The 18,637-nt window shown below is 46.4% G+C and overlaps 1 protein-coding gene, 1 long non-coding RNA gene and 1 pseudogene across 4 annotated transcripts in view; 2 read left to right on the top strand and 1 right to left on the bottom strand.

Annotated features, from left to right (window-relative positions):
* The window catches only part of LOC138287312 (uncharacterized), a 104,556-nt gene extending 91,259 nt beyond the window's left edge, over positions 1-13,297 (top strand). Inside the window, exon 2 of the long non-coding RNA XR_011202192.1 lies at positions 12,999-13,297. This is a non-coding gene — a long non-coding RNA (uncharacterized lncRNA). The remainder of the gene's footprint in view (positions 1-12,998) is intronic.
* Positions 1-13,991, bottom strand: part of LOC138287305 (zinc finger protein 8-like) — a 104,109-nt gene extending 90,118 nt beyond the window's left edge. The window contains exons 1-2 of one of the 3 annotated variants that reach the window (XM_069227660.1): positions 13,825-13,991; positions 3,974-5,247 (exon numbers count right to left, since the gene is read on the bottom strand). In XM_069227660.1, the coding sequence (XP_069083761.1) occupies positions 3,974-5,231 (1,258 nt within the window). In that variant the 5' untranslated portion in view covers positions 5,232-5,247; positions 13,825-13,991. The remainder of the gene's footprint in view (positions 1-3,973; positions 5,248-13,824) is intronic. The other 2 variants (XM_069227661.1, XM_069227662.1) reach the window with 2 other exon arrangements.
* Positions 1-18,637, top strand: part of LOC138287310 (zinc finger protein 850-like) — a 369,596-nt pseudogene that overhangs the window by 241,892 nt on the left and 109,067 nt on the right.

Raw genomic sequence — 18,637 nt, 5'->3', positions numbered from 1 at the left:
TGTAGCTTCACCATGGTAACTCCGAATATGGCCATGTAACATGTCTATGATCATGGAATTGCCCCCTCTATGCCATCCTGGCATTGTTGGTACAATTCCATGATCCCAGTGGTCTGTAGCACAGACCCTGGTACTGCCAGACTGCCCTTCCTGGGGTTTCACTGCAGCTGCTGCTGCTGCCAACCCCTCAGACAGGCAGCTGCCCTCCTGGGGTCCAGCCAGGCCTGGCCCAGGATGGCAGAACAAAGAACTTCCTCTGAGAGAGGGTGTGACACCCTCTCCCTTTGGAAAATGGTGTGAAGGCAGGGGAGGAGTAGCCTCCCCCAGCCTCTGGAAATGCTTTGTTGGGCACAGATGTGCCCAATTCTGCATAAGCCAGTCTACACCGGTTCAGGGACCCCTTAGCCCCTGCTCTGGCGCGAAACTGGACAAAGGAAAGGGGAGTGACCACTCCCCTGACCTGCACCTCCCCTGGGAGGTGTCCAGAGCTCCTCCAGTGTGCTCCAGACCTCTGCCATCTTGGAAACAGAGGTGCTGCTGGCACACTGGACTGCTCTGAGTGGCCAGTGCCACCAGGTGACGTCAGAGACTCCTGCTGATAGGCTCCTTCAGGTGTTAGTAGCCTTTCCTCTCTCCTAGGTAGCCAAACCCTCTTTTCTGGCTATTTAGGGTCTCTGTCTCTGGGGAAACTTTAGATAACGAATGCATGAGCTCAGCCGAGTTCCTCTGCATCTCCCTCTTCACCTTCTGATAAGGAATCGACCGCTGACCGCGCTGGAAGCCTGCAAACCTGCAACATAGTAGCAAAGACGACTACTGCAACTCTGTAACGCTGATCCTGCCGCCTTCTCGACTGTTTTCCTGCTTGTGCATGCTGTGGGGGTAGTCTGCCTCCTCTCTGCACCAGAAGCTCCGAAGAAATCTCCAGTGGGTCGACGGAATCTTCCCCCTGCAACCGCAGGCACCAAAAAGCTGCATTACCGGTCCCTTGGGTCTCCTCTCAGCACGACGAGCGAGGTCCCTCGAATCCAGCGACGCTGTCCAAGTGACCCCCACAGTCCAGTGACTCTTCAGCCCAAGTTTGGTGGAGGTAAGTCCTTGCCTCACCTCGCTGGGCTGCATTGTTGGGAACCGCGACTTTGCAGCTACTCCGGCCCCTGTGCACTTCCGGCGGAAATCCTTCGTGCACAGCCAAGCCTGGGTCCACGGCACTCTAACCTGCATTGCACGACTTTCTAAGTTGGTCTCCGGCGACGTGGGACCCCTTTGTGCAACTTCGGCGAGCACCGTTTCACGCATCCTCGTAGTGCCTGTTTCTGGCACTTCTCCGGGTGCTACCTGCTTCAGTGAGGGCTCTTTGTCTTGCTCGACGTCCCCTCTCTCTTCAGGTCCAATTTGCGACCTCCTGGTCCCTCCTGGGCCCCAGCAGCGTCCAAAAACGCCAAACGCACGATTTGCGTGTAGCAAGGCTTGTTGGCGTCCTTCCGGTGGGAAAACACTTCTGCACGACTCTCCAATGCGAGAGGGATCCGTCCACCAAAGGGGAAGTCTCTAGCCCTTTTCGTTCCTGCAGAAACCTCAGCTTCTTCCGTCCAGTCGAAGCTTCTTTGAACCCGCAGCTGGCATTTCCTGGGCATCTGCCCATCTCCGACTTGCTTGTGACTTTTGGACTTGGTCCCCTTGTTCCACAGGTACCCTAGATTGGAAATCCACAGTTGTTGCATTGCTGGTTTGTGTCTTTCCTGCATTATTCCTCTAACACGACTCTTTTGTCCTTAGGGGAACTTTAGTGCACTTTGCACTCACTTTTCAGGGTCTTGGGGAGGGTTATTTTTCTAACTCTCACTATTTTCTAATAGTCCCAGCGACCCTCTACAAGGTCACATAGGTTTGGGGTCCATTCGTGGTTCGCATTCCACTTCTGGAGTATATGGTTTGTGTTGCCCCTATCCCTATGTTTCCCCATTGCATCCTATTGTAACCATACATTGTTTGCACTGTTTTCTAAGACTATCTTGCATATTTTTGCTATTGTGTATATATATCTTGTGTATATTTCCTATCCTCTCACTGAGGGTACACTCTAAGATACTTTGGCATATTGTCATAAAAATAAAGTACCTTTATTTTTAGTATAACTGTGTATTGTGTTTTCTTATGATATTGTGCATATGACACTAAGTGGTACTGTAGTAGCTTCACACGTCTCCTAGTTCAGCCTAAGCTGCTCTGCTAAGCTACCATTATCTATCAGCCTAAGCTGCTAGACACCCTATACACTAATAAGGGATAACTGGGCCTGGTGCAAGGTGCAAGTACCCCTTGGTACTCACTACAAGCCAGTCCAGCCTCCTACACACATGTCCCTACAACCTACAGAAAAACAGACACTGTTTTAAGTGCCATGGACCTTGCCCTATCGGTTTCACAACTACCCACCACACCTTATTTACACATTACCTTCTCCTCTACAACCTGTCTTCCTCCCCTCCTAAGCAGCAGACCTTGACTGACACACAAATCCCCTTGTATTCTGTACACCGAAACATCACGCAGACCCTGCTCAATGTTTAAAATGTTTAGTATGCATTAGTATGAAAAATGCACACTGTTTCTGTCACTCTCAATGATTAACACCTCACTTGCATCGGACACTTTGGGGATGATGAGTAGGATGACGCTTGGATTGAAATCACAGATTCTGCCACTAATTCCTCAGAGTTCCGGAGCCCAGAATTTCAATGTCCACCCAGAGGTTTCATTGGTGGGTGGAGTATTGTTTCTTCAGGGTACACTTGCTCCGACCTACTTGATCAGGGTTAAAGTTGAGCTATGAAGAATTTTAGGCATGACATCTAACAAGAACAGACTCATGATGCAATACTGGCAGACTGCCATGGACAGGGATGTGGAAAGGGTTGTTAGAGGGTGGACGTGTTTTTGCAAAACAATAAAAACTGATCTATAGAGTTCTGTGACAGACGTGGGTTGTTTTGCCTGTAACAGAGTGTGGGACAAAGACTACATTGATTTTTTGTGGTATGTTTCCTTCCAGTGCATCAGAACTATGCCATTGTGCTTGTGGACTACAAGTCAAAGTGGTAAGAAGTAAGCTTTGTAAGTGAACCAAGCACTCGAAGTGTCATCACTTTTCTTACTGACATTTTTGCCAGAGGGAGTTTTCTGTGTGAGCTGGTATCAGACAATAGCTGGCAGTTGAGTCTTGAGGAAGACAAAGGAGTTTTTGGATGGAGCTGGTATCAAGTCGTTCCGTATGTTTCACAACCAACCAACCAACCCTTGTGGTCTGAGTTGCAGGCCCCCCAGTTCTATCCACATGAACCTATGCACTACAAAAAAACAGACCATGTCGTATTGAACGCTCTGGGGTGCAGTGGACCTTGCCCTAACCCTTCCATCACTACAGATTATGCCTGATTTACAGATCACTCGTTTTCTTCTCACTGCCGTCCTCACCTCATAAGCGCAGACCCCGACAGACCCACAAATCCTCTTATATTCTCTACATTCAAACATCACACAGACCCTGCCCAATCTTTAAAGTGCTTCAGTTTCCACTAGCAATAAAAAGGGCAATGTTTCTACTACTCTCAGTGAATAAATAACACCTCACTTGCATCTGACACTTAGGGGACGATGAGTAGTGCAGCACTTGGATTGAAATCACAGATTCTGCCACTAATTCCTCAAAGCTCTTGAGCCTGGAATATGGACTATCATGCACGGACCAGAATTCAGGTCATTTTCATATGCAGAGTCCCAATTCTCTGCCTATTTCTGAACAAGTCTCCAGCCTCCAATAATATCACTCCACACAACTATAATTTGGCCCCTTGCAAGTCTTACTAAGAATCTGGAAACATCCAATTTGGGGATGCTGTATGTTACATTATTTCAGAACTATACAATTTTAGTCCATGTTCTGAATGTTTATTTATAAAAAAACAAATACCTGGGATGGCTTTGAACAGCAATACATCTGATTTTCCTCTCTCCAATGGTTCTGTGGCGATAGCTCCATCTGTATTAGCAGTATTCTGTGCCAGGAATGAGCAGGATACCAAAGGGCCCTGCACATCAGTACATGTTGGTTGTAGGTTTGAGTTCTTATTACAATCCTCAGGATGCAGTGGTACTTGCCTGTAGCTCTGATAGCAGTTCTCAGGATACAGTGGTTCCAGCTTGTAGTGCTGATCTGCATTCTGTGCCTCAGGGTGCATTGGTTCCATCTTGCACTTCTGATGTTGTTCATGTGCATCAGAGAGCACCTGCTGCAGGCTTGCGCTGTGCTGTAGACTCTGTTCCTCTTGAAATGCTGGTTGTCTGCAGTGGGTTTGCTGTGGACCCTCACCATTAAAGCACAGCAACTCTTGCTTTATGCGTTCATCTGATTCCTTCTCATCTGGGAGCACTGGTTGTCTGCAGTGGTTTTGCTGTGGCTCAAGTCCTTCGTGAAATGGTGGATGCAGGCAGATGTTCTGGTGTGGGCCCCAACTATCTCCATACAATTGTTCTTTCTTCACAAGTTCCTCTGGTTGTGGCTGTGTGCACTGGTCCTGCTGGGGTTCCTCTTCCTCATCAAACGTTGGTGCGCGACAAAGGTTTGGTTCACCTGGGATGACAGGAACATCCAGAGGAGGGCACGTGGAGATAGCACTGTCCTGCTGTAGTCCATTGCCATCCAGAGACATAGGTTGGAGGCACTGGCTCTGCTGTGGTTCAAGCCAGTGTGGAGATGTAGGTTGAAGACACTGGCTCTGAAGTGGTTCACAACCTTGTGGAGATGTAGGCTGAAGGCACTGGTTCAGCTCCCTTGCCCTGACTGAAAGATTGATTGGAGGGGGTCTTCTGAAAGAACAATCCCTAACTGTCACCGGACTGACCATCCCCAAGGAAACACCACCATTTTGCAGGTAATATTGACCCTTTTCTATCCAGATTTGCTCCATAAGCCCAGCGACTCTAGACGGTACATCCTCTAGGGTATTCTGCAAGTTATCCAGTTTGGCTTCCAACTCCTCTAGCATAGATAAAAGGATCACGTTGGGCGGGCTCCCCGATAGCGGCTCCAGCTCATGGTCCCGCTCATCATTTTGTTGTGCTCTTGAAGCTGACACATTAAGGACAGGCAAAACCGGGAGTGCGCCTCTTACACATTCAGGTGAACACTGTACTTTTCTTTTTTTCCCTGGAGCCTGTCTTCTCCCCATTCTGTAATTCAAGTGTCTGTGAAGAAAGGAAAAGAGAAAAGAAAAAACATTATCACAGGAGGATTAAGCCAACATTCTCATTCCCGTTCTCGCCAAGCCCGTGTTCTCAGTTTCGGCTTCAAGTAAAAAGTAATGATTCATTATTTTAATGCTATATGCCACCCTTTTCAAATTGGTAAAATCTGAATTAATGATGTATGCTGTCGGAATGTAGAACTCTTTGGAACCTCGTTTAGCCTCCACCAGCCTCCCACCCCCACCTCTAGGAGTTATATCTGCAATAGTCCAACTACCAGCTTAAAACACAGGTCGCTAAAACAAAATAACTAGCTGATGTCAAGAGCTAGATAGGATCCACGCTACCCGAGGTCTGGCTGCTCTTGAGGAACATTACAAGCATCACAAAGAAGCTTCTTTCAACTGAAGGTGTCTGTACAAATAAGACTCATCATGTGCAGGTTGTGAAGTTCTGCGCAGACTACTTCTGGCGGTACCAGTATCAGGAGTTGCTCCGCTGCACATCTAAATCCTGGTCAGTGCTGCCCCTCTGTGATATAGTTATAATCCATTCATGTGTGCTCTGCCTGAAAGGACTGCCCTATCCATAGCTGATAAGTAAAGCTTTTATATTTGTCAGTATGATCTGATCAACCATAAACTTATCATTTAACAGACTTTTGTAGTTGAGTCTTGAGGGATAAGGGATTTTAATTAATGAAAAAAATACAAGTTTGCCTCTCAGGAATTGGACCACCTAGGTCATGTAATCTCTGCTGATGGGGTCTTGCCCAAAGATGATTTAATTAAAGCCATAGAAGAAATACCTAGACTCCTGAAGGAAGAAGAGGCACAAACACTTTTTTTTAAGCCAGATTTTGGCCTGAGTTTGCACTTATTTACTTGTGCCATAGGAGCCCAGTTGGGGTAGGGTGTAGGCTAAGTGTGGAGTAAGGAAAGTGAGAGGGAATTTGAAGATGTTAAGAAGTGTCTTGTGAATGCTCACAATTTGCATAGTTTTGCCACAGGATTGCCTCATTGTGTTGTTACGGATGCCAGTGCAAGGGCCTAGGAGTGGAACTGAAACAGGGGCACGATCGAAAAGAAGCCATGGGCGTGGCACTGAAAGACTGTTATCAGCAAAATCAAGGATAACTTGTCAGTGCAGAACAGTGTTGCCTGGGAGCACACTGTTCTGCACTGACAACTTATTGATTAAGCGCATGTAAGGTATCTCGGGATGTGCAAGACAAACGTAAGGTTGAGGAGCAGTTATTGGTGGTCAGGTATGGATCTTCAGATTGGGCACAGCCGGACGGAGTGTTTAGAGTGCAATAAGAGTGATAAGACTAAAAAGGTGCAGATTACCCCATCAGTGTGCAGAGAGTACCCCACTCACCCCTGGCATCAAATTGCTCTGGACATTCTCTGCCCTTTGCTACTTCGTATGATTCCCATTTATCTCTTTTTTTTAACGGATAAGCATTCTGGGGGTTTGAAATGGATATTGCGAATAAGGTCCCCACGTGTTCTGTTATCACGTTTCCAAAGGAGGTTGTCATAAAGAGAGTAATCAGAAAGTCCTTTTGGCTGATAATGGCGATCAGTTGACCTCCAAAGATATAGAAACTATTCTTAAAAGAGATTTGGAACAGGGTGAATCGTACAGATTTGCATTGCATAATACAACTGGGGGCAATACCCTTTGAACTTTTTAGGAAGACCCTGTAGGGTTGTTTGTCCATCACTGGTAGTGTTGAAAGTGGCTCTGGGCGGAGTGAAAGTATTAAATGCATGTTTCAGAAAGAAGCAACGAAATTATGACTATGATGTCCACAAAGTAGTGTTTAGGACCTACCATGTATTCTGCTTTGGGATATGTTGGCTCAAGGTTGGGTGGAGCTCTATGTTATCGGTTTGTGTACTGCTCTATTGGGTGATAAATAGAAACTCTTGTCTTTTGAACATTGCAAAGCACGGTCGAACCTTAATGAGGTCAAGGGTGCTTCGCAGCCCTGGCACTGTCTGGGCCTGCACAGGACTTGAGTGTAGGTCTGTGATTAATGACCATGGCAGAGCTGCAGATTATGGGTCTGAAACCTATGAACCTGCTTCAGCTGGGAGAGCCCCAGTCTGACAGATAGAACCAGAAGGGCACAGAAGCATCATAAAGTGGACTCAGGGTCACTCATTGCCCTGGACATGCTAATGACTAGAGTCTACATTAATAACTAAGGATCCTGAGTTAGTGAAGCTATGAACCTGCTTCAGCTGGGAGTGCCTGTGTCTGACAGTTAAAATTAGAAGGGCACAGAAGCATCATAATGAGGGCTCAGAGTCACTTACGGCCCTGGACATGCTAATGACTAGAATCCAAGTCTATAACTAAGTAACCTGAGTGAGTTAAGTAGTGAACCAGCTTCAGCTGGGAGGGCCTGGGTCTAACAGATAGAACCAGAAGGGCACAGACACATCATAATGAGGGCTCAGGGTCACTCACAGCCCAGGCAATGCTAATGACTAGAGTCTACATCTATACCCAAGTAACCTGAGTTAGTTAAGCACTGAACCTGCTTCAGTAGGGAGTGTCTGGGTCTGACAGATCAAACCAGAAGGGCATAGAAGCATCATAATGAGGGCTCAGGGTCACTCACTACCCTAGACATGCTGATGACTAGAGTCCAGGTCTATAACGAAGTAACCTCAGTTAGTTAAGTAGTGAACCTGCTTCATCTGGAAGGGCCTGGCAGGCTGTTGGATTCTATGTCAAGACCGGAGGCTCCGATTATGCTTCTCAATCTTTACTACCCAAAAAAACAGCAGCCAATAAAAAAACAGTAAGCACAGAAAACACACTAAATGAGGCTTTGATCCACACCTCTCATAAACCACCAATAGTAGTCCAACACAGTCTATAAACTGGAGAGGCACAATCTGACTTCCTATTTCTTTGCTGTTCCGCAGTCAGATAAGTGCCTCCCCATCTCATTGATTTATTTCACTCAAGGTGTTGTATTGTGTATACTCGGTATTTCTTGGAGTATTTCTTGTTTTTCATGGTAGTGTCTTCCTGTTGATAGCGCGCGCTCCTCTTCTTGTGGGCCCGTCTAGGTGCGTGTTGCAAGCGTCGTAATCTATTTAATTGGTTCCCTTTCAATTAATATTCTGCGTGCACTGACAGAAATCAGTCTTCTTTGGCCACTTCTGGAGCGGTTGTTCGCCTCATCGGAGGCGTCCAGGAATCCTTTATTTTTTGTTCGCGACCGGTTGGTCAGGCAGCGTTTGCCTGACTTCCGGTTCGCTTTAGTGAAGCGCATCGCAAGACGCACAGAACAGCCCAATTGGGCTACACACGTGCGCAAGGTGTTTGGGAGGGAAAGTGACGTTTGTCAACTTCCCTCCTCATACGAGTTTTGAACATTATTAAAGATAACAACCGTGCTCCATCGGATCACTTTGTTTCCTTCAAGGATTTATTGTTCCTAAAGACTAGTGCAGCTTTCTTCTGATTTTGACGTCCCTGACCAAAGAAGGCTGGGGCTGCAATAATTAAGAATTGGTTGGCAAATATTTCTTGCAGTAGAATTTTGTATTGAGGGTCCCTTGAGGAAGCTGATTGTGGCATTTATCATGTCAGATTACTAAATTTATGACCAAGGCTTAGAGATGTATGAGTCTGATGAAGATGAGAATTATTACTTTGATCCCTGTTTTGATCAGGTTATTGATTCCTCAGTGCAGAAATCTTTAGATAAAGTTATTACTTCTGCCCTCCAACCTTTGTCTAAAAGACTTGATGATTTAGCATGTCCTACTTCACCTTAATTTCCTTCTGGAGATACCTCATCTCCGTCTATCCCCTCAGCTGAACAACTTTGGCCTCATGCGAGCAAGTTGGCCCATATTTCTCTGCCTTCTACTTCTGAACATGCTTACGCTAATGCCTCTAACTCTCCTACTCCTTTATCTTTTCCTCTTGCGGATTCTGATTCCGACTCATCTTCTTCGCATGACTCCCTTAAAGCTAAGAAACACGCTAAGAAGCTCAAACTTTCCTCCTACTCTATTCCTTCTCCTTTCGCTTTTAAACCTTTCTGACTGGGCCCCAGCCCCTGTGGTGGCAGATTATATGCAGTTGCATATTAGGAAAGGGTTTGAAAAAGATGTCCGATCCAGATTGAGGTCAGAATGTCCTCTCCCTGATCTTCCTCATAAAACTGGGGTCACCCCTGAAATTGATAATACTATGGTGACTTTCCTCAAGAAATATAATAAAGATCCGAAAAAAGGGATAGATAGAGCTGTAAGGGCTTGTCAGGACAAGCTTCTGGGTGTTTCAGGACCTCTTGATAAAATTCTAGAATTAGACCATCAGGCTCAGGAAACAGGAGCCGTATCCACCCAGAGGTTCTGGCCGGGTGGACTCATCGAGCAATTTATTTTTTTGGGAATGCAAACTGTGCTTTGGCATCAGAAAGAAGGAAATCTGTCGTATTGCGCATTGATCCGCAATTGTTAGATCTGGCTTTGGCCGAAGCAGGTCCCCTGGCTGAGGGGCAATTATTTGGAGACAGATTTGTGAAGGATATTGCAAAATTTGTGAACACATTCACATCTCTGGATAAGTCTCAGTCTTCCCTCAAATGAATGATGAACCCTCTTTTTGGAAGGACCGGTCGATTTTGAGGATGTTCTACCGGCCGAGGATACCAACAAGGTCCTTCAAAGGGAATTTTTTCAGGACGCAGGGGTTATACCCAAGAGCCTTCACAAGCAGGTTTTTACCCCTCCAGATACAGAGGCCCATGCAACCGCAACACCCGAGGGTCCGGCATAGGTTTCAGGGCCACTGACAACACCTCTGCAGGTAATAAAACTTCCTTTTCCTTCAATCCATTTAGGAGGCAGACTAATGTATTTTGTTCAAAATTGGGCCTCTATTTCTTCAGACGTATGTCTTCTGAATACAGAACAAGGGTACACCATAGAGTTAACTTCCATCCCTCTGCAACCCTCGCTTCCACCTCCTATCCTTTTTTCCCCAACTAGACCAAACCCTTTATAGATTGCGAAATTCAAGATCTGCTTGCAAAGAAAGCTATTGCATTAACTTTCCGTCACCCAATGGTTTTTTGCAGCGACGTTTTCCTGATTTAAAAGAAAGGAGGCGGTCAGAGGTTAGTCCTCAACCTCAGAAATTTCAATCCGTTTGTAGTCTACCGCCATTTCAAGGTGGAAGGCATCCATCTTTTGCGAGACCTACTTCAGGACAGAGACTGGATGGTTCGTCTGGATCTCAAGGATGCATACTTATTGGTTCCCCTAGCCCCTTCACACAGGTTTCTTCAGTTTCGTTGTAGGGACAGTTGGTACGAATATCTCATGCTCCCCTCTGGCCTGTCTTCAGCCCTGTGAGTGTTCACCAAACTTTTGAAACCTGTGGTGGAACACCTTCATGGGAGGGGTATTCGCCTGATAATCTATCTAGATGAAATGATTATCCTGGCACAAGATCAGTCCCTGTTGCTGACTCACATGCATTGGGTGGGTTCTCTCCTTCAGGACCTAGAATTTGTGATCAATTACAAGAAGTCATCCATGATACCGTCTCAGCAAATGGAATTCTTGGGATCCCAGGTGGATTCAGTGAAAGCTCAATTGTTACTTCCTTCCCAGAAAAAAAAGTTGATCAAGAGGGAACTGAGAGTGACATTATCGAATCAGACAGTAGAGATCCCTAGCACGGATTGTGGGTCTTCTTGCTTCATCAATTCAAGCAGTTTTCCCAGGGCCTCTGCATTACAGGGCCTTACAGAGACTGAAGATTCACTACCTTCAACAGGGCTTTTCGGACGATCATCTGGTTCCGCTCCCTCTCGAACCCCGAGAGGAACTCCAGTGGTGGCTTTCTCATATGGAAGCCTGGAACGGCAGAGCCATTTTTGGAGGGTCACCAGAGTTTGTGACAGGGTCAAATGCGAGTCGTTGGGGCTGGGGAGCGAGGTGCAGACAGTTTTCGACAGGAGGTCGATGGTCTTCAGAGGAGCTTTAGCTTCACATGAATTGTCTGGAAATTCTAGCGGGTTCGTTCGCCATCAGATCCCTCTCCCCGCTCAAGAGCACTTGTTGCATTCTCCTGAGGATGGACAATGTGTCCGCGGTGGGATACATCATTCATTTGGGAGGGACCAGGTCACGCCTTTTGCCGAAGATTGCCAGAGATTTTTGGCATCTATGTCTAGCTCAGAAGATCATGGTGATAGCGGAATTTCTTCCGGGCAAGGACAATCTGGTGGCAGATTGGAATTCCCAGTTTCTGAAGGATTCAAGCGATAGGATACTTCACCCTTTTGTGTTTCAGAAAATCATGTCTTTGATGGGTCTGTGTCAGGTGGACCTGTTTGCATCTCATCTAAATTTTCAGATTCCAAACTTTTTCAGCTGGAGACCGGATCGGTCGGCATTGGCAACAGACGCATTTTTACAGGATGGGTCAATACAAATGAATTATGCTTTCCCCCCGTTTGCCATGATCCCAAGAGTAGCGGCGCTCACGCGACGCCAAGCAGCATCTGTGGTTCTCATCACGCCGGTGTGGAAGAGTCAACCGTGGTTTCCATCTCTTCTAGAACTCTCTATTGCTCTACCTCTGCAGCTCCTGGTATTTCCTCAGCTCCTTCTGGATTCTGTGGGATCTCCTCATCCCCTTCTGCTATCAGAGCATCTCATGGCCTGGAATATATTGGGAGACATTCACAAGTGCAAGGCCTTTCGTCTTCAGCTACCTCTTTTATACGACAAGCTTGGGCTCTGTCCACCCACAAAAGATACTCTCTGGCATGGAAAAAGTGGGTGGGTTGGTGCCTTCCAAGGGAAGTGGATCCAGTGGGATCCGAGATCAAAAACACTATAAACTTTTTGTTCGAATGCGCTGAATCAGGCTTGTGTTACAGGTCAGTAAATAACTTTAGACCAGCTATTTCTGCAGGACATTCATTGATAAATAATAAACCAGTAGGTCAACATCCCTTAGTATGTAAATTGCTTAAAGGTATCAGGCTGGCGAATTCACCCAAACCACGTTACTTACAGCTGTGGGATGTAAATATTGTGCTATCCTTCTTGAGCAATTGGCCTGACAATCATGTGTTATCAATTAAACAATTATCGGCCAAATTGACCATGTTGTTATGTTTGATCTCATGTTGTAGAGTTTTAGATGTGAAAGTCTTAGATCTAGCAGGTAGGTTATTCTCTCCTTATGGACTTTCTTTTCTTATATCTAAAGGTACAAAATGCATGTCTACTTCTGTTCATTATCCTGCTTTTCCTCATAATGCAAATCGCTGTGTGGTTAAGTGAATAAAGGTTTATGAGGAACGCACTGCTAGTTATAGAACCGATCCTCTTGGACCTCTTCTGCTATCCATTCAAAAACCTTTCAAACCGGTTTCAGCTGCCACTTTGGCACGCTGGGTAATGTCAGAAGCAGGCACTGATATGTCCTTATATGGTGCTCATTCCACCAGAGGTGCTATGGCATCAAAAGCTTTTCTTATGGGTTCTAGGCTAGAAAATATTCTTAGAGCTGCCAATTGGTCTAGTGACTCCATGTTTAAAATGTTTCTATTAAGGACACGGAGGCGAGGATTATCCCACCCAGTAAATAAAATTAATTGCATACTTTGCATTGTTATGAAGGTATTTTTACCCACCCTTGAGTTTACCAGTTGTATTAGATTTGAGTCTCATAATTGTTTTCTCTTTCAGAAACAGATTCCAAACAGGGGTAAAGTTTTGTGGATCTTCTGAGTTCGTTTTTGGCAGAAATGACAATGAGTCTGATGATTTCAAGCCTTCCAGGGGAGTCTTTTCCGGATATGGTCCGAGAGTGGTATTGAATTTTTACAAAGAAAGAGGAAGTCAGATTGTGCCTCTCCAGTTTATAGACTGTGTTGGACTACTATTGGTGGTTTATGAGAGGCGTGGTTCAAAGCCTCATTTAGTGTGTGTTTACTGTTTTTTTATTGGCTACTGTTTTTTTGAGTAGTAAAGATTGAGAAGCATAATCCTCGCCTCTGTGTCCTTAATAGAATCTAAAATTCTTAACGCAAAGCTAGAAAATGTTGTATTCATCAAGATACCAGGAATAGCGGAAGTGACATCACTTGCCCTTTGCCCTGATGCCAACACAGGAAGTGACAACATATGAGTGTTGTCACTTAATTCTCCCAGGAAGTGTCGTAGGTGACTCTGATGACATCACAATAATTGATGCTGTTGAAGTTAACACCCCAAGGGGCACAACAGCTAACAACACAGATCAACGTCTCTGCACCAGCCCCTCCTCCTGCCCCTCTGCCTTTGAAACAGCCCCTTCCCCTTAGGCACCTTCCTCACCCCCCACACACACTTTGCCCCAGCCCCTCCTCCTCTCCCACCTCCCCAACCACCCCGGGCCCTCCTCCCCATTTCAGTGTCCGCCTCCTCCCCTTCTGCACCGGCTCCTCCTCCTCCCCCACCCCAGGCCCTCCTACCCCCGTTGCAGTGTCCCCCCCCCCCCGCTTCCCTCTGCCCCGGGCCCCCCAAGACTCACCTCAGTCTGGTCTGGAAATCTCCACTTCACCCTCTGCGAGGAACTGCTGAACAGATTCCCTTCCGGGTGATCGGAGCCCGTCAGGACTAGCACCGGATATTGCGAAGCTCCTCTGAGGCACGTGAGTATAATATCCGGGTAAGCTGGGGCAGCAACAGCACTAGCAACGGATACCGTAAAGGGCCTCTCATGCATTGAAGTATTACAGTGTTCAGGTCAGACAAGGCAGAGTCAGCACCAGCAGCGAATGCGAGGAAGCTCGCCTCAGGCATGTCAGTTGAATCACTCCAGGGTTAGCGGCGGCAGAGTCAGCACCAACAGAAAATAACCTGGAGGTCCTCATGGGCCGATCCAGAGAATCACTTCCGGGCCGGCGGCGGCAGAGTCAGCACGAGTACGGAATGCGAGGAAGCTCGCCTCAGGCATGTCAGGGGAATCACTCCAGGGTTAGCGCCGGCAGAGTCAGCACCGACAAAAGATAGCCTGAAGGTCCCCATAGGCCAATCTGGAGAACCACTTCCGGGTCAGCGGCGATAGAGTCAGCACCAGCACGGAATGCGAGGAAGCTCTTCTCAGGCGTGTCAGGGATTCTATGTCAGGACCGGAGGCTTCGTTTTATGCTTTCTTTCTTTGCTATTTATTAAATGTAAAACAAGCATTTGCAATGCAATAGTTCTCACATTTGTCTGAGTTGGAGCTGTTGATTTAAATGCGTAACTGGACTTTTCTTGCCACATAAATTGCTCAGCCCTGCTGCATAATTTGGTCATTTCTGCCAGATAATTCCAGTGGCCTTGCATATAACTAAAGCATTTACATCCTTCCTCTTTCTGCAACAAAAATAAAAAAAATGCGATTATTTATTATATTTACATCACTGACCAAACTTTGTGTTCCCTGGAAAAAGGTTTGCGAGTACCTATAATATAAAGGAGCCCTCCTTTCGGCCTCATTGCTCTGTATAGTCATGCAATTCCTCTGTAACTTGCTATATTCTTATAATATAAGGATGTGGTACGTTATCCCACATTCCAAGCCATAACATCAAAGTAGCAATAGGAGCAGAATCACACCAATCACATTCAAGACTACAAAATGCGAAAAACCAAAGCTTAGAGAACTGGGCAGATGTTATCATATACCGCAGAAAGCTTCTATGACACCAAGATACAACAGATTAAAAAGGATTTATGAGATCTCGCACATAAATAAGACCAAATAAGGCCCATAAAATAGGAAACACATGTTCAAATGGTAAAGGCAAAAACGATAACAGCTTCAATAAAATCGTGTTAAATAAAATATTTGACAACAAGGCATGTTTTTGTTAGACCAGTAACATCAATGACCCGAGATAAACATATTGTAGATGAGAAAAACTTGTGCAATTTAGTAAAGGACAGCTGACCAAGTATAACACATCCCAAGTCACCACTAGCAGCACTCTACTCAAAAGGGAATATCTATCTCGAAATCTGGGCAATCACCACAAATAATGTGTAATGGCTTACTTCCATTAACTCTGCACCAGTAAAGGGTTGTGTGTTCTGCATATTTTTGCTATACCACTCAAAACTGAAGTACCTACAATTAAGAGGAGGAACATTTCAACATCATGTGAACATAACTCTTGCAAACGTCTCCATTTATTATATATTTGCTAAGACACTAATATACGCTGGCATAAGAAAACTGACAATGGGTCTCTCTTTGGTGACAAATTTGTAAAAGATCTGGGACACCTTTACAACCCTTGAAAAGGCTCAAAGCTCTATCCAGAAGGTGTTGAACCAGCGCCTTTTTGCGAAGGCTGGTTGTCAACCATAGCCCCAGCCCTTTCTCCTCCGGAGGTCGTGATTACTACAACCAGGGCAAGGATATCTTCTACCCAGCCAGAAACCGAGGGGGTTGCCCCTGCTACAACAGGGACTCCTAAAGAACCCACGCCGGGTACAATTCTAGAACAAATACCCAGGGTAAGCCTAATTCCATCAACGTCTGTAATCTTGGGGGGCAGGACACAGTTTTTCCTGAACAACTGGTCGCTCCTGACCTCAGACCCGTGGGTTTTGGAAACAATCAAGGGTTTCAAGCTAGAATTTTACAGAGTTCCCCAACAAATATTTCCCCCTTCTCTATTTTTCCCAAACAGATCAGATCTTTATTCAACAGGAAATAGACCAGCTCTTATTGAAAGATGCCACATGCCACTGCCGCCCGGAAATTTCGGGCTTCTGCAGCAATATTTTCATACTAACGAAAAAAGGGGGAGGTTCCCATCTTGTCTTAAACCCAAAAGATTTCAATGGTTGGCTTCTATATCGCCATTTCAAAATGGAGGGAATCCATCTTCTGAGGGACATTCTTCGAGAGGGGGACTGGATGGTGCGTTTGGATCTGAAGGACGTGTATCTCTCAATTCCAGTTTGGCACCCTCACCGAAAATTCCTTCAATTTCAGTGGAAGGGCCAGTGGTTCCAATTCAAAGTTCTCCTTTTTGGTCTATCATCCCCCCTTTTTGTTTCACCAAAGTGATGCGTCGGGTGGTAGAGGCCCTCCGCTCCAGAGGCATTCGTCTCATAATTTATTTAGGCGACTTCCTTATATTGGCCCAATAGTTTCACACACTTATGGTTCACCTGAATTGGACACTCCAGTTGTTATAGGATCTAGGCTTCCTTATCAACTATAAGAAATCGGTCCTTTCTCCCTCCCATTGCATGTTTCTAGGCTTTAAGATCAACTCCCAGTCCTTTCTCCTCTCTCTACCTCCTCACAAACTGAAGACGGTTTGGAAAGAAATAAAGTGTGTCCTTCACAAAGACCATAATTCCCTCAGATCCCTAACCAGGATTGTAGGTCTGCTTGCATCCTTGGTCCAAGCGAACTTCCCTGCTCCTCTACATTACAGTGCGCTTCAACAATTGAAGATTAGACACCTCCAGAAGGTAGTAGGGTACTCAGATCTCATTCCTTTCAGCTCAGAGACAAAAGCCGAACTTCAATGGTGGCTAGAAAGCATGTTGGCATGGAATGGCAGCACCATCTTCGGCTCTCAACCAGATGTAGTTCTGGAATCAGACGCCAGTCGGTGGGGTTGGGGCACCAGATGCGGCAACATCTCCACCGGGGGGTCGATGGTCCCTAGAGGAATCCCAACTGCACATCAATTGCTTAGAGCTCTTAGCCTGGTCCTTCGCAATCCAGATTCTGACTCCCCTCTCCAAATGTTGCATTCTGATGCGTATGGACAATATTTCAGTGGTTCATTATATCAACAAACTGGGGAGAACGCGCACCCATATTCTGACGGAGATAGCAAAGAGCTTTTGGCAGTTCTGTCTCAAGCATCACATTTTGGTAACTGCAGAATACCTTCCAGGTCAGTGCAATGTGATGGCAGACTGGAACTCAAGATGTCTCAGAGACTCCAGCGAATGGAAGATACTGCCTTCAGTCTTCCGAGCCCTCCAGAATTGATGGGCCCGTGCCGAACAGACCTGTTTGCATCTTGCCTGTCACATCATGTGCCCAGGTTTTTCTCCTGGAGACTAGATCATCTGGCCAAGGCCACAGATGCCTTTCTCCAACATTGGGGGGGGGGGCATCTGCAATATGCCTTTACCCCATTTCTCTTGATCCTGAGGGTTGCAGCCCAAACCCTCCTTCAACAAGCCGACCTGATACTGATCACTCCTTTCTGGAGACCACAACTCTAGTTTACTATTCTGATGGAGATGTCGCTAGATTGCCCTGTGCTGATCCCCTCATTACCGGATGTTTTGAAAGATCAGATGGGCAACAGACACCCTCTTCTTCAACAGGGAAACCTTCAACTCATGGCTTGGCGCTTTTCCGGACAAGATGGTTTGTGCCAAACCTTTCGGAACACACCGCCGCGCTCAAAATACACACACATTTACAAAACACAACCACATTGAACTATTCAAAATACACACACCTGATGCACATAAACACACCATTCCCACACACCCAATACAATATAAAACACACACCCACATCACCCACAAACCCTTACTACCAAAATTGAGAAAGAAGGCCAGAGAGAGACACCACCAGAAACAACACTAGCATCTACAGGCACACAACACCATCACTCACACACCATCTACGCACCTCAGACAACACACACAAACACATCCCCTCACACATCACAACACACATCACCCACACCACATCATGGCACCTCAACAACACCCCAGGGTCTCTGAGGAGGAGCTAAGGGTCATGGTAGAGGAAATCGTCCGGGTACAGCCACAGCTATTCGGATCACAGGTGCAGGACACCGCCATTGCTAGGAAGATGGAGCTATGGCGCAGAATAGTCAATAGGGTCAACGCAGTGGGACAGCATCCAAGAACTAGGGATGACATCAGGAAGAGGTGGAACGGCCTACGGGGGAAGGTGCGTTACGTGGTCTCAAGACACCAGACTGCAGTACAGAGGACTGGCGGCGGACCCCCACCTCCTCCCCAACAACTAACAATATGGGAGGAGCAAGTCTTGGCTATACTGCATCCTGAGGGCCTTGCAGGAGTAGCAGGAGGAATGGACTCTGGTAAGGCAAATCTTTACTACCTCATCCCCCCACCCTACCTGCATGCTATCACATACCCCCAATGGACTCTGGTAAGGCAATCTCTACCTGCATGCTATCACATACCCCCACCCTCACCCCATCACCCCAACACCTCACAAATGTCCCACTATCACAACCCACACATCCCAACACCAAGCCCTACATGCAACACCAAAGCATGGACACCCATCACCAAAGCATGTCCACAACAGA

The sequence above is a fragment of the Pleurodeles waltl genome, chromosome 4_1 (genome assembly GCF_031143425.1).
Source record: "Pleurodeles waltl isolate 20211129_DDA chromosome 4_1, aPleWal1.hap1.20221129, whole genome shotgun sequence".
NCBI lineage: Eukaryota > Metazoa > Chordata > Amphibia > Caudata > Salamandridae > Pleurodeles > Pleurodeles waltl.
This window is presented reverse-complemented; position numbering and strand designations above follow the sequence as displayed.